Source organism: Netta rufina, assembly GCF_964035555.1.
Source record: "Netta rufina genome assembly, chromosome: 27".
NCBI classification, from domain to species: Eukaryota; Metazoa; Chordata; class Aves; order Anseriformes; family Anatidae; genus Netta; species Netta rufina.
This window is the reverse complement of record NC_140151.1, coordinates 785455-801447: the sequence shown is the minus strand read 5'-3', so window position 1 is coordinate 801447 and position 15993 is coordinate 785455. Positions and strand designations below refer to the sequence as shown.

The following is a 15993-nucleotide window of genomic DNA, read 5'->3' as shown; positions in this document are numbered from 1 at the left end:
TATATATATATATATATATATATATATACATACATATATATATATATATATACATATATATATATATATATATGTTTTTAGCAAAAATGCTGACGCGAGGGCAGTGCGCTCTGAAGGGCCGCAGGCGGGGGGAGCAGCGGCCTCGCTGCCGCCAGGGGTCGCGGCAGCGCCTGGGGCGGGGCCGAGGAGCGCCAAGATGGCGGCCGCGCGGTGGCTCGGCGCGGCTGCGGGGCTGGGCGGCCGGTAGGTGACTGCGGAGCCCGTGGGCTCCGCGCTGCCCTGGCCCCGAGGAGGGAGCCCGGCGCTTCCGGGGGTTTGCTTTCCCGTCTCTTCCCCGCCGTGTGGTAGCGAGCGGTACCGCGACCTCCCGGGCCGCTCCGGGGTCGCCTCGGCCTTCCCCTTCACTTCCCCGCCGCAGCAGGGCGGCCGCGGGTGAAGTTATTTCTTCCCCTTCCTCCCCGTCGTTACAGAGAGGCGGCGAAAGGCTGCTTCTTCCCCTCAGCTCCGTTACAGCGGCCGGGAGTTAATTTCTGCCCAGCGCGGGTGTGCTGAGGGCCTCTCCCTGAGGGGCTGCTCAACCCCTGCGCCCACACGTCGGAGTATCGGGGGTGATTGCCTAGAGCGTGCTCAGGAGCGTGCACCGAGGGGTGTTTGCCCCCAAATTCTGCTCAGAAGTGGAAAGAATTTGTTAAGAGACTCTCAGGAGTGTTACCGAGACCACAAAAGTATTGTAGAATCACTTAGATTGGAAATAGACCTTTTAGACCTTTTCTTTGTTTGTTTACCCCACCCACAGCTGGAAGGTCAGTTTTGTGAGGAGAGACTTTCTGCCTGTTCCTGTGCTTGAGGAATCTGTACCTGGGTGTAGTGCCTCTGTTCTGCTTCCTGACCCCCAGAGAGAATTTCTTCCCCAGTAAGACCCCCTGCAGATGTGATTTATTTCATCTGCGTGTTTCTCCCATTTGCACCTGATGAGGAGAGAAACCAAATGATAACTAATGGTTTGCATATTAGTATTTATCTGAGCTAGTTTTGACACGAGGGAATTTTGGTTCCATTTTCCAGTTTTCACTTTGCTCTGAAACACTAAGGCTTCTGGAGACACGTGGAAAAGATCCCCACCACAAACACACCTTCAACCCCCCCATGCTGCCCGTGGCATTTGGCTGTCCCTTTGTTCAGATGGTCATGTCTTAGTTACAGGATAGGAGTTTACATGTGAAACTAAGTATTTGTAGCTGCTGGGTGTGCATGAATTTATGGAAATTGGATGTGTAGGTAAGCGTTTACACTCTGGAAAGCTAGGTCTGTTACTATGTCACTCTGCATTGCTTACATGTAGGTAATAGTGGTTTTGTCTTTTATCCAAATGCTGTCAAGATATTCATTCTTCTGAAATAATTGTTTGTGTAAAAGTAGCCATTGTGTTATCTTTTTAGTTTGTCTTGTATATTCCAAGAGCCATATTGGAGGACTTTGACCAGCCGAACCAGCCAGAGTAAAGCAGTAAATCTGGCCTTTATTTTGCCTTAGGTGCTTGGAGTTTGGGCTCATCTCAGCTGTCTGAAATGTTCAGAAAATTAGGTAATTTGTCCAAGTTAGATGTCCAGGTTCTTGGTTGGCACTTCTTCAGTGGGCTCCTCTTGGGTGACCTTCCTTTTCCTTACAGATATGTAAGGCAATTTGTCTCTCTTTAGTGACTGTGAAGGAGTCTATATTCCAATCTACTGAGCAAGAGAGAGCATTGAAGAGGGGGAAAAGAAAGGGCATTTCATAGTCTAACCTATTGGCTTGCTACTTTGAATCAAGGTAGATGGGTGTCTTGCTGGGTTCTGGGGATTCTTGGAGCATGTGAAAAAAAATTCTTTGGGGTATTGGGGATGTGCAAACTTATAATTTGGAAATTCCTAACAAAACTATGATTTTTCTCTAGGTTTTGTCATACAATATTAAAAGATCATAGTTTGGCAACTAAACAGCCTTTCCACCAACTTGCACAAAAGAAGTCATTTCCTCCATCTGCAGTATTTCATAATACAGGTAAATACAAGCTAAAATAAGTAGATTAATGCGCTGTGGGATTTTATGTCTTGTGTTAATAATGAAAGCCCACTCTTTTTTGAAATGTGAGTGTGATAAAATTTCCTGGGGGGTTTCCTAGATGGTTTTTAATGAAGTACTAGCACAATTGGACATTTGAAGCTCAGGAAGAAGACGTGCATGGCTTGATTTCTGCTTGATTAGATGTGTGTTCTTTATGGCATTCATCTGCCAAGATGTGCAAGGGACTTTGGCATAAAATAATATTTGGGCTTTGCTGCATTTCTTCATTTAAATTTTGTCTTAGTGTAGTTGTATCCCTCATGAGAGACTTCCTGTAACCCTCTGTCCTGCGTCAGCTCCTTAGCTCAGCAAGATTAAGCTGCTGCCTATTCCAGCAAGGATGAAGGCAGAGCCTTCCATATTTAGACCTATGATGCTTTCTTCTTTTAATTTTTCTCCCCTTGAATCTGCACCCATGGGTGCATTAACGTAATTCTCCATTAATATCACCTGCAAGGGTAGTTTGGTATTACACAGAAAAAGCAGTAGTTAAGATTGAGTTTGTTGTTCCTAACAGCTTTTTGGAAGGCTGTATGCTCAGCAAAAAGAAACAAAAGTCTGAAACTTGCAGTGCAGAAAAACATTGTGCTTTTGTACCTGCCTGAGGGATTTAGCATTTAGCAGCTGCTTTCTAATGCTGTAGCAAAGAGTTTAAGGGAAAACAAAACAAACAAAAAAGAAAAAAACACTAAGTTTATTTTTACTTTTGATTTCAGAGCAAGCCTAATCCTACCTGGTACAGCAGCATGGTTTTTATTTCAGTTCTAGCCACGTAGTTGCAACAGGTGCACTTTGACTTGATGTTTTACCTGCTTCTGCAAGTGTCCTACTAAAGTCTGCCTCTATTTGGTATTTTTTCACCTCGAGCAGCTGGCAGATCAGAATAATAAGAAAGCATACAGCCTCCCTTAGAGGGTTGAAAAAAACAATGCAGATGTTAGCTGTAAATACAGCCAGTTACCAACAACAAATTCTGAATGGGTTATTCACAGTTGTGCAAAGAACTCCAGGTGGATTAATGATTAAAAAACCTGGCGTTTTTTTAATCCAAGGTGGATTGAGGGTTGGATCTTCACCTTCCATTGAAGGTAGATCTTTAGCTGCTGAAGATATGTGCAAAATGCAGTGTCTACCCACCTGGAAGGTGCCCTTTGTGGTGTAGGGTGTTTGAGATGCTAATGTGAACACTAAATGATAGCTTTTAGTGATCCATGTCTTTCAAAAAAACTGGCAGAATGTATTTTATTTACACCATCCACATCCCCTGCTGCAAGCTACTTGTGACTATGCTGTTGTGCTGGATGTGGTTTTGGATGCCAACAGGACCTGGAAGATGAGCAGTTCTTCCATCCCCACAGAGAGAGCTGACGAGTCACTTGTTCTATCAGGACTGTTCCTTTCATGTTGAAAATAAGTACTTCCATGCTAAGCCTGTTTTCTGTTTATAAAAGAAGTAGTATCTGAGTACTTGGCCATTGTGTATGTTGGAGTCAAATGGGTTGTTGTGATGAGAGACACATGCAGTAACAATCTGTCAATTTATAAATAGTGTGATTTGTCATCTAATGCTAGGGAGTCAAGAGCAAAATGGCAGTTTAGGAAATGTGTAAGCTCGTTCTGTTGCTTTAAATCCTTCTTTTTGAAGCTATGTGAGCCAGTTTCTCCAGAATAATTTCTTTATAAATATTATTTACTAGATATTTCGGGGTTTAAAATGCATTTTTTTCTTTGCCGTGTGTGCATATTTCATTGAATTATTTCATGTGTAGGAAGAGTTAGAAGGAGAACTAGAAAGAATTAGAAGGAGTGGGACTGTTCCTACCTGATGTTGGGCTTTAGTAGAACATCAAGCATATGCTGCATGGACATGTTTACAGGAAAATACACTGTTAAACTTACACCATCAGATGCAGAATATTAAATTTTTATTCCATATCAGTTTTGGCTTTTTTTTTTTTTTTAAATCTTATAATGAGAGAAACACCTATACCTCAAAATGAATATTAGTAAAAATTTATCTTTACTGGTCTTACCATTTAATTTTAAATTTTGGGGTTCGTTCAATTTCTACAACACAAGTGACAGTGTATAGTAATTCACCCTCAGATGAATATTAAAAGAAGGCATGGTTACTGTAACTGTAAAGCTGAAAGACAAAAAAAAAAAAAAAAAAAAAAAAGTCTTATATCACAGAATCATCTAGGTTGGAAAAGACCTTCAAAATCACCAGGTGCAAGCATCAACCTGACCTGCCAAGTCTCATCACCATCCTGTGTCCCTTAGTGCCCTGTCCACACACCTCAAATACCTGCAGGGACAGTGACTCTACCACTTCCCTTGGCAGCATGTTCCGAGGCCTAACCACGCATTCCTTCAGGAAGTTTTTCCTGATATCCAATCTAAACTTCCCCTGGTGCAGCTTGAGACTCTTTCCATGAAATATATATGTGGAAATATATTTCTGTATAGTGTTTCTTCAAGAGAGGATTAGTGAAACTTACACTGAGCCTTTACTTTGAACAGGAAGTGATAATGCTGGACAGGGATCTCACAGCATTTGAAGATTTAAAAATAAAAAAAAAATAAAAGAACTGACCACAGCAAAGGTATGAAGGTTGCCATCTCTTGGTCTCTATAAAAAGTGAGGATGGTGCGAGCCTCACACGGTTTGATACTGTTGTAGTCATCTGCCTTTTAGTAAATACAAGTTAGCAAAAGAAGCAAAGACAAGATTCTATTTATCTTGTTTCCTATAAGATAATGTTACAATGTTTGTTAGTCTGGATCTTTTCATGTATTCCTGTTTATCATTGGTGCACAGACTGCTGTTGGTAATAGCACAGTGAGCCTTCAGTCTTCTCTTGCCAAGTAATCAGGAAATTGGAATCCTTGACTTCCATTTAAGCTATTTAAGTTTGATTACATTAACTTTCTTTTTTTTTTCCTTTTTTTTTTTTTTAATTTCCAGTAAGATGCATGTTTATTCAAACTCAGGACACACCAAATCCAAATAGTTTGAAGTTTATTCCAGGCAAAGAAGTACTGGAGTCAAGGACGATGGAGTTTTCCACACCTGCTGCAGCATTTTGCTCACCTTTAGCAAGGTATTATTAAGCACATCAAAGTTGGATGGGGGGGAGCAATGGGACAGGACAGGACACACCAGCGTGGGCTGTGTGTTTACAACTGATGTTTTAAATGCAGCTTCTGATTGTCCTGCACCTCAGTGTACTCAGGAGCAGATTGGTTGGGTTTCGGTTTTTGGTGCTTCTTTACTTGAGCATAAAATTGAAGCTGGGAAGATTGTTGCTACTGAAGAAGTCTTTCTGCATGTTTGTGCTCCCTATGGCTCTGTCAAAGCAGAATGCATCATGGTCTGGTTTATGCAGCTGGATTGAATGGCATTGTAAGTCCAGGATTCTTGAACAGTTGCTGCATCATAAGTAATACCTCTGGCCCTGATTTTGCAAAACTGCTCCAATTGGAAGATTCCTAATTCCAGGAGTTACTCAGAAATCATGCAACTGTTCAGAATTGGGAAATACACAACATAAGGAAGTGAATACTCCCCAAATGCTATGAATTAAATGTAGTAGGTTGCTTTGGCAGTTGTTAGTGTTAACCTGAACTTCAAAACTGGCATTATAAACCTTTTCCTTCCAGAAAGGTTTATAATATTTCATTCAAAGGAATGCGACCAAATTTGGCCAACTCTCTCAGGCTGAATTTATAACAAGTCTTGGGAGTTGCAGCTTTCAGTACCAAAATACGTAACCTGAAGTAAGAATCACTAAGCAGGTAATTCACTCATACCATCGTGGTGTAGAAGGGGCTTGGAGCATCGTCACAAGTTTCTCTGTAAGTATTTGGAAGCATCTATTTTTCTTCTTTGCCATTAGCCTCTAAATACAAACTTTCCTTTATCTTGGAGAATAAAACTTGGAGAATAAGGTCCAGAAAGGCTGCAATAAGTTCTGTCCAGAGGTCCTAAATTAAGTCATCTTTGTGTATACTAGAAGAACTATATACCAGTAGAACTACATGATGTGATCTGTCCAGGAAGCGTAGGGTTATCAGATACACAGCTCAGTGCTTCCAAAGGTCTTTGGTAGCATTGTTTGAGAGCAAACAGGATCTTTACAAGGAAAGCTCTGTGACTTAGAGTAACAAATACAGTGTGAAAGGTTTTCCAGGACATCACAATGCGTTACTACAATGCTGAAACAGTAGGATCTGATTATGCCAAAGTACATCAGGTTGCAGAGTGCAAACTGCTGTCAGAAAGTGTCTTTGTGTTGTCATACATCTGCAAACAGACATTTTCATCAAAGACAATGTATGTGCTAGAGTGTGGACTGTGGCAGGGCAGCTTATATGTGTTGTGCAGGTTAATGGAATAAAATGTCTGTATGTATTCATGAACCATATATTACATTTTTTGTAAATGGAATAATAGTTTATTTTAAAATGAAATATTTTCCAAAGAAATAATACAAGTTTTTAGAAGGTGAGAGAAGGATGAGAAGTATTTCATTGATCTTAGATATTTTGGTGCACTCTTAATTTCGTTGTTTCAGTAGCTTTAGAATCTGGTTGATTTAATGTTGTAAAAACATGCTGCATGCATAACTTCTGCGTGTGGAAATTCAGATGGGTATTATGAAATCTCTTCTGTCATTTTTTTTCATCACAAATACATTTGTGATAAGATTTCTGTTTCCTGCATTCATTGTGGTTTTTGATGTTTTCCAGTCTTTTGAAATAGTATCTTTTCTTCTTCTCTCAACTATAAAAAAAAAAAAAAAAAACTTACAGCCTTTTGACAGGTTTAACTCTCAATGCTTCTTATTTAGAATGTGTTTTTACTTTATTTTTTAACTCTCACAAGTAGCATTATACACTTACTCTGTACATTAATTTGTTGGGTTTTAATGAAGTGTTTGTGGAAAAGGGTCTTTAGACTCATTCTGCTTTTTATACTTAAAATATTATCAAAGGGGTGCTCTTTCCTATCATCTGTGTTGCTTTGGATGTGTGCTAATGTGCCACCTGGTGCTGGATGCTGTATGGGGCCATCTCAAGCAATTCAGAATGAATGCTAAATCTCCAAGTTTTTATATGCTGTAAAAATGGCTAAAATATACAAGATTGCTCACAGTGTGAATTGGTGTGTTAAAGCCTTGCAAACCATTTGGCACTAATCTTTTCAGAGAATGGCAATGGTTGTCATTTTTTCCAGTGAAACTGAAGGCAGTTTATATTGAGCTCAATTACTTAAATAGCTTGCTTTAATCAGAGGAACTTTTCCTTGAGTTTGCACTCATCCTACCTGAAACCATAGGTACCAAGTGGTTTTGATGCTGATCAAATATGTCTTTATACATAGAATATCATTTTGCCTCCAAAGAAGGTTTGGAGAGAGTAACTCTCTTCGCACATATTGTGGAAAAGTCCTGAAAGTTCACTTTGACTACCCACGCTGTTTCACAGCAGGAAGTCCTGGCTGTGCTGTAGGTGAATTAGATGATTGGATGCCAGTTTGTCATAATGGTTCCACTCTTTGTGCTTGTTTCTGTCTGGAAATGTATTTTAGAACTTTTTTTTTTTTTTTCTGTGAATGAGTAAATAAATTGTTAGAAATTTGGCTGAAACTTTTGTATTTTTTGTTTGTTTTCTTAACAGGCAATTATTCAGAATTGAAGGAGTTAAAAGTGTTTTCTTTGGGCCAGACTTCATCACAATCACCAAGGTAAGCACAACATACGTTCACATGTGCTGAAACATGACCCGAGATTCACCTGCCAAGTCAATGGCCACAGACAGACTCTCGTTGAGAGATAAGTAATGAAAGTACCAGAGGCAATAGTCACAAGGGCATTAAGGGAAATGCTGGTAATATTTAAAAAATAAAATTCACCATGTGTGGATAAGCACTGGAATAGGTTGCCTGGAGAAGCTGTAGATATCTTGTCCTTGGAAATGGTCAGTATTTGGCTGGAGGAAGCTTTGAGCAGCCTGGTCAGGTTGGAAACTGGCTCTGCTTCGAACAGGCGGTTGGGCTTGGTGGCCTCTCGAGAACACCTCTTGCGAGGTGACTGCGTGACCGGAATGAGGTGCGCTGCAGGCTGTGTTGTGTTTACTGAAGGTGTGGCACTCAGTGTCAGCAGAGATAAGGTCATGTGTAGTAACTGCGTAGTTACGCTCCCGCTGTATGGGGAGCCCTGGACAATTCAGTGAATTATACTTTGGCTCAAAATGAAATGGAACCATAACAAACTTGGGTCTTTGGTATGGTTTGGTTAGTTTAAAAAAAAAAAAAAGTCAAGTAATGTATTTAGGAAACTTTATTTTTCACTTTTTAGCTAATATTCTAACAGCACTTGGCTTGCAAGCAAGGAAACCTTTCTGATGATTATTCTGAGTCTTAAACATTTTTGGCAAAGCTGGACTTGCGCATGAAACCTGAGAACCTTTATGATGTTGTTAACATAAGAGGAATCCCTATCTAATTTTATTATTTTTAGGAAGCAGATGTTCTGTTTAATCACTTTTCTCCCAATTCTCATAGGAGAGTGAAGACCTGGATTGGAACTTGCTGAAACCAGATATTTATGCAACTATAATGGATTTCTTTGCCTCTGGTTTACCTGTAGTTACTGAAGAGGCGCCTAGGACAGATACAGGTAAATCAAATGCTTAAGGAAGCAGCCAACAGCCAATGGGTTTAGTCTGGGTGATATCTGAGCTTCCGTTTATCCCACAGAAAAGCATGCAACAGAACTTAAAGTGAAAGCTGCTAAAGCTTAACACAGGAAAGAATTTTCAGAACACACATGTTCTAGCAGAAGAAATGCTGAACTGTCTAGAAGAGTTGCTTAAGCCTAAGTACGAAGCCTGATTTTCATCAGTTGGAATATGAGTGTGCCTTCACAGGAGCCATGCTGAGCTATGTGTTTTGACAGCATGGCCCACGTTTTGCTGTACTTTATGTGCAAGAAATATTTATGCAAGTGTCAAGGCTGTGTTTAGAAAGCTACTGGGTGTTGCTGCACATCCTTTCCACGTGGGTACCTACAAGGGTTTTCATTTCCCCTCTTAAATATGAAGGGAGTGTCCAGACTTAACATCCATTTGTTAATGATAGATTTATGGTTTTACATGAACAAGAAGTGCTTTTAAGTCCTTTCCAAGCTGTAATAGAAAATAATTAAGACTAACTTATATTTTGAGGCAAGGACAGTATTTTGTCTTGTATTTTTGTTTGCAACTTAACAGCTTGTACAGTTTTTCCTCCCCTAGTGTTTTAAGGCAGATGATGACTATAATTCCCCTCTACTCTTCTCTGTCTGGATTTCATTTCAATATTAAGATAGGCTTTATTTTATTTGAACAAGTTATTTCAAAAATGCTTCAGCGAGACTAAGATGGAGCCTGAAATTGTGCCGGCCTTAGCAGAAAGAATGAATCTTCTGAGGACCCTGCCTTAACCCATGCTTCCTACCAATGAATGGTAGTTGTTGCTTCCTTTACTTTCTCTTCTTTTTGTGTGCTGTCTTCACTGTTATAAAAGGTGGCACTGCTGTTAAGGCCTTTGCTTGGAACTTATGAGCCAATGTTGTTTTATGTCAGTCACTGCCTGGTGTGTGAATATGGATGATGTGGATAAAGATACATACACGGAGTTAGATGTCCACCTTTGGTTTCAGTCATCTCAGCAATGGTTTTATGCTATTTCATTCTGCTATTATGGTTATGCAGTGTTAGTAATCATAACAAACTTCTATTCGTGTTCTGATCTGCATTTTTTCTTTTCCAAAGCTCCATCAGAAGAAGATGATGAAGTAGTATTAATGATTAAAGAACTGCTGGATACAAGAATAAGGTAAACCAACATTGCTGCTAGATGGATTGAGATAGGCTTGGTTTGGATTTATTTAGAGAACAGTCTACATGTATTTTTCTCTGGGTATGTGTGATTTCACAGTTCAGTATCTAGTATGGGGGTTTAAATGCAGAACTGGCCGGAGTTGTGAATGCTGTTTACTCTAACTAAAAATTTTCTATCTATTTTTCCTGCAAACTGTGTACTGAACAGAGTCCATATTACCGAGTGATTTCAGAACAGTGTAGAGTCTTACCCTCTGGAGTGCATTTAAGCAGCATTTAAGCTTTTAAGCATTGTGTTTAACCCGGTTATTTCTAAATAATGAAAACAACACAAATAAGCTTCATTTTAACAGTGGCGTCTTTCTTTTTTCTTCCGTTACATTCATCTCTGTCTTAAACTGGTCCTTCCCTTCCAAGTATTCCAAAGTAGGTTATATTATTTCTTGTGTCATAGTTCAAGAAAAATTTGCTAGCAGAATTCCCTTGCTGTCTGGTCTTCATCAGATTTTTATATTATTTTATATTATTTTTATATTATTATTTTATATTTTTTATACTCTGCTCTAGTTTTATTGGTATTTTAGTATGATTTTAATTTAAAGTCTGGTTGTAACTAATGAAGTCTCAAGAGTGGCTGTGGATTGTGTTGTTTACCTGGAGAATATTTTTATGTTCATTAATTGCTTACTAAAGTGAACTGAAAGGAATAATCAACTTGACATTTTAGGTGCAGTGTTTAGTCTAACACTGGTTGGTTTCTCTGTAAGGAAAGAGGGAGAAAAGCAGAAATAAGATGGAACATTTTTTCCAAAGCGTATTGATGTATGCACTAAGTGTTGAAACATGTCACTGAATTACGCTTTTGCGTAAAACCATGACAGAAAGTAGCATTCAGTAAGTCTGGCTGGGCTCGGCATGTGGTCATTTAAAATATGTATGGTATTTTTGTCCTTGAGTTACCAGCAGCCCTTCTTAAAATTCACAGAATTTCTGTCAAAATCACTGGTTCTTTCCACCTTTTTCTTTCTTTCTTCTCCTCCCTGGTGGACCAAGAAGCTGTTGATGAGAATGTTAGCAGCAGTGCATCTTACTTCATTATACAGCAGGATAGCTGATGGAAACTATATACAAGCCAGTGGTACATACAGAGCCTTATTGTTTGGTGAATCAAAAATATGTGCAAAAATGTTGTAAGAAGGCACAGGATGGAAGGAATGGAGATCTGAAAGTTTCTTGCTCCCTTGCAGAGTGTTTTAAAAAGTTACTTTAAAGTTTAAAAAAAAAAAAAAAAAAAAAAAAGGAATTTTTATTCACATTCTTTGACTTTCTGGAATTGAGATAATTAGCTATGGTGAGCAGTTAATAAATGTGTCAGATTCGTAGGTTATTCTGTTAGGAGTGTAGCTCTTAAAAAGTGTTATTTTGGAAATAAGTATAAAAGCTTCTTTTAGAGTAATGGGATGGTTTTAGTTTGGTCTGGAAAAATGTTGCTGTGGGGACGCAGTTACAAGGCTGGTCATTTGTTGTATGCAAAAGACCAGGCTGCAGAAATGCTATGAGTACTGGGATATAATCTTAACAGATGCTGGTTTCTTCACCCACTTGCAGAATTAAGCTTTTATATAGTTGGAGGTTTTTTTGTGTGTTCTATATAAACTACAGTAAGCTGTGTATTTATTTATGGAAGGATGTAAGGGCTGTTTATCCCTGTCCCTAGTCATGTAACAGATGCACATGCATCATATAGTGGACATACACCTATTACATGACGGAATTCACCTGGATTTTGGTGCATAATTGAGGCAAGCATCATCACATGTGGAGAGGGCTTTGCAGGCTGGATCAAGCTCTGCTCTAAGGTGCTTAGAGCAAAGATTTTCTTAGATTCTTAAAGCAAAGAATTTCAACTATTTCTTTGCATGTTACTGCATGCATTGCAAATATGTTTTGCTTAATATCCAATAAAAAGACTGTAGCCATGAATGTGAGAGTCCATCAAAATATGAATTGTGGGAAAGTTTAATCAGGTGGTCGTAGAGAAAGAGGGTTGCTGTAGTTACTCTAGCATACCAGTTCTTTGTGTATGTTAAATTGAACTCTTCTTAAGATTCCTAGAATGAAACTTGTTTCAGCTAGACTTTAAATTGAGTGTCGTGTTCCATCAGGCCAACAGTGCAAGAAGATGGTGGCGATGTTATTTATAAAGGTTTTGAGGATGGGATTGTGCAGCTGAAGTTGCAGGGTTCATGTACCAGCTGTCCCAGTTCCATCATCACCCTGAAGAATGGGATACAGAACATGCTCCAGTTTTACATCCCTGAAGTAGAAGGCGTTGAACAGGTGGGTTGGTGTGAGATAACAGCTGATTTTGTTTAAACTGGGGGGGGGGGGGGGGGGGAGAGAGTTAAGAAAAAGAAAAAAAAAGAAAAAAAATAAGACGGGGTCTTTCTGCCTTTCCACCATGCCAAGTTGGCAGTTTAAGCAAAAGTATGGGATGTATAACTATAATTTTTGTAAGCCAGAAGCTGTGCCTTAGCAAAAGATTTGGCACTTTGGCAAAGTCCTGTATGTGGGGAAGGACAGCCCCTTGCACCAAGATGTGCTGGATGCTGCCTGTCTGGGAAGCAGCGTGGCTGCAAAGGACTCGGGGCTCCTGGTGGACACCAAGTTGAGCATAAGCCAGCAGTGTGCAAAGAAGACTAACAGTGTCCCCGAGTGGTGCCAGCAGGCTGAGGGAGGTGATCCCTCATTGGGTTCTCTCCAGCATGTGAATCTCCTTCTTTGTTGAAGAGCCCAGAACTGTTAGCCAGTGATTATTACCTTTGTGCTTTGGTGATTTTTTTGTGGTAGCAAGGGACAAGCTCTCATCCCGTCCAATGTAGATTCTTTTGCTTTTTCATTAAAAATCTGATACGTTGCAGTAATTCTAGTGGCCTCTCTAGTAATGTGACCAGCTCCTGTTATTTCAGCCATATTTCCATATGGTATTTTTGGTTGAAAGCTTTTTTTTTTTTTTTTTTTTTACATTTTTCGTGTCACCATTGTTATTCAGTGATATAGAACAGCTACTCTTCCCCTTGAGTCCAGCAAGGATTTAATGCAATAAATTCTCTAGGCAATGCTACAGGACTGAGAGTTTGCACTGTTTACCTAAGCTACTTCTCGATTTGCTTTCAGGTTGTTGATGATGATGATGACGTGGAGAAAGAAGCAAATTCTACTTAAGTTAGCATCATCTATGGCCATATAAGTATTTATTTCTCGTGGTATGTAAATCAGCCTTGTGCTGAGAAACAACAAATTTGACTTTCTTGCCAGAAAAATAGTTGTACTTCTGTTGGTGAAAATGTCTCCTCAGTTTAAGCAATTTGTCCACTAATTTATTAAATGCCCTGCATTGAAATGGCAGGCTTCTAAAAATGGTGATGTATCTTCATTGTTCTTCCGTACAGAAATTTCAAGATTTTTAAAAAAAGAGGGGGCAGAAGTAAAGTTTTTTGACTTTTTTTTATGCAATAGAAATATTAAATATTTTTTCCATTGCTGTATAAACGGGTGATTCAGGAAGATTACTTTTATCAAGTTCTAATAAAATGCTTCTTATTTATGTTAGTGTTGTGTGAAAAGTAACCCATAACTTCAACTCTTAATTTTAGAGGATGCAATATTGCCATCATTTGTGAAAGTTATCTACTTGTTTGCTACCACTGCACAAGTAATAGCAACAGAAACAAAGTGAATTGTTTGTTTTAAAAAACACATTTTTAAATAAATGTTAAAAAGTGATCCATGTCAACTTCAGTAAGTAGCAAGACTAATTAGCTTACTTAAAGTAAAATTGTTCAGCCACCATTAGTGGTCTGTTTAAACTTGCAAAAGATGATCTCTACATAATACTCCTACATCAAGATGAATGTGCAATGCTTAAGGGCACAAATTACATTTGTAGGATAGCAAAGAAAATGAATGTGTTTACCTATGCAATATCCTGTTCCTTCTACAGTGCCAAAGACTGCAGCTGATGTGTAACTTGGCTGCCCTGGCTAAGTGAGGGGAGGACGTGGCAGAGCAGAACACGCTCCAGTTTTTGAGACTATGGGAAGAGAAATATTTATTGTTCTGAAATTGAAATACGTAAATCAGGCTTTGCAAGTACTTCTGTTTATTTCTTGTGCGTGTAGGACTTAATTTCTTCCTGGTGCCTAGCGTTAGCAGATGGCTTGCCTAATGGAGATAGTATTTCTTCTTTGTGTTGCCACAGTTGAGCTGAGTTTGCGGTCATTATTTGGCTTATGGTTATAGCAGTGTTCCCTGCGTGCAAGGATTTGACAGCCTCTGGTATATTTCCTGTTACCCTCCTTGCCAGTGTAATTCCACTGAGTCCCTTAAATGGGATCAATTAAGTCAGTGGAGAATCTTATATAGCATGCCAGATCAGCATGTGGTAACAATAAACTTCTTATTACTTGTTGGAAACTTGAAAATAAATATTTTAGCAAAATATTTCTTTAGCTTTCATGTAGAGTAATGACCTACTGTCATTTAAATTACCCACTCTGGATTTAGAAATTGGTTTGAAATTACCATGTTTTTTTCAACTTCACTACAAAGTTCACGGTGCCTGATCTTACAAGTTTTATCAGTGACAAAATTCCCCTTGAGGTAGGCTCATATTATCCAAGAGAGCTTATGCAAACTTTATCACCATGTTCATCAGCAAAGCATAAAATGGCAAGTAATGTTTCTCGTTTCTCAAAAACAGAGCTTTTTTAGGTCTTATGTGTCAATTCAATGCATTATATATGTCAGAATATAAGCAGCAAAGTAGCTGATCTGTATGTTAAATAAAAATGTATCTTTTCAGGTGTGGTCTTTATTCTTCAATTAAGCAGTACTAATTTCTTTCAGATACAGTATGGATCCAGTTCTGCTGTTGTCTGTTTCCGGTCTTGTTTTTAATGGGGTTTTGATTTGTACAAATAGGACCAAATTAAGCCTGCATGTACTGAGGATGAAGATTAAGCATCTTGTGACTGAAAAGATCGCATGTCCAGCACATGCCCTGTGTGTCCTCAACAAAGTTTTTCAAGCTGTTGCAGAGAGAAGTTAAGGCCTGCACCCCCCTCCCCCTCTATCTGTTCTGTCCCACAGCAAAGTAAGCTTTCTAGATCAGTGCTTGTCCTGCATGAAGTGATGGAGGGGCTCTCTAGCTCTGGATAAAGAGAGAGGGGGCTGAGTGCCAGTTAGTACTTTGTAGGACCAGCCCTTGCATTCAGTACTGCTGTAACCGCTGAGATCCATTTCTCAGTGACACGGGAGAGGACTGGTTCAGGGGGATGACACAAAATTCAACTCTATCTACAGCATTAGCAATAACCATAAATTCTGATATTATGACAGCCCAATAGGGTAGAAACATCATATCGTTAGATCGTGTGAGCCTTCCAATCTTAATGGAAAGAAGCCCCGATGGTGAGGGGTATCCTGCCTCCTCCTCCCACCCAAAAACCTTTTGCATTCACAGACAGAGGCAGAAAGGGGAATATAGCAATGACTGTTCAATGCTTAGCCTACGAGTTAATGAGGTATCCAGTGGGCCAGTGTCCTCTGGGGTAGTACAGTGTATGGTGTTCTCTGTGCTTTTTTTTTTTTTTTTAAAGAGGGCCCTTCAGTTAGGGGAGCTGGGAAACTACTGTGCTGTAACATTCAGGTCAGCAAGGTGGTTTTGACTGTTCAGTTTTTCTAAAAATTGCAGCCAGTCATTACATTTAAAATAGTAACAACTGCATATTCTGGTATTTATTTTTTTTTAAGAAGAGAAAAAGTATGTTGGTATCATTGCTGTGTAAAATTAGTATGCCATTCAGTGATTTTTTTTCACCACTTTCAGATAGAGAAAATAAAAAATCATTTATGTTTCCCAAGTTATTCTAGTGCTCTGTTACAGAGGTTGATTACAGTCATCTAAACTCTGCCTTGAACCTGTTTTCAGGTGGAGATGTG

At 39.2% G+C, this 15993-nt stretch overlaps 1 protein-coding gene across 2 annotated transcripts; it reads left to right on the top strand.

The window, feature by feature from the left end:
• Positions 1–165: 165 nt before the first annotated feature.
• NFU1 (NFU1 iron-sulfur cluster scaffold) lies at positions 166–14853 on the top strand. Of its 2 annotated transcripts, none has more exons than XM_084302201.1 (9): positions 166–243; positions 1934–2040; positions 5072–5207; positions 7786–7852; positions 8672–8786; positions 9922–9985; positions 12156–12330; positions 13168–13215; positions 13994–14853. In XM_084302201.1, the coding sequence occupies exons 1-8, from the start codon at positions 197–199 to the stop codon at positions 13213–13215; spliced, it is 759 nt and encodes a 252-aa protein (XP_084158327.1). In that variant the 5' UTR covers positions 166–196; the 3' UTR covers positions 13994–14853. The 2 variants fall into 2 exon arrangements, with proteins under 2 accessions (XP_084158327.1, XP_084158326.1); XM_084302200.1 differs by having other exon boundaries at positions 13168–13256.
• The last annotated feature ends 1140 nt before the right edge of the window (positions 14854–15993 follow it).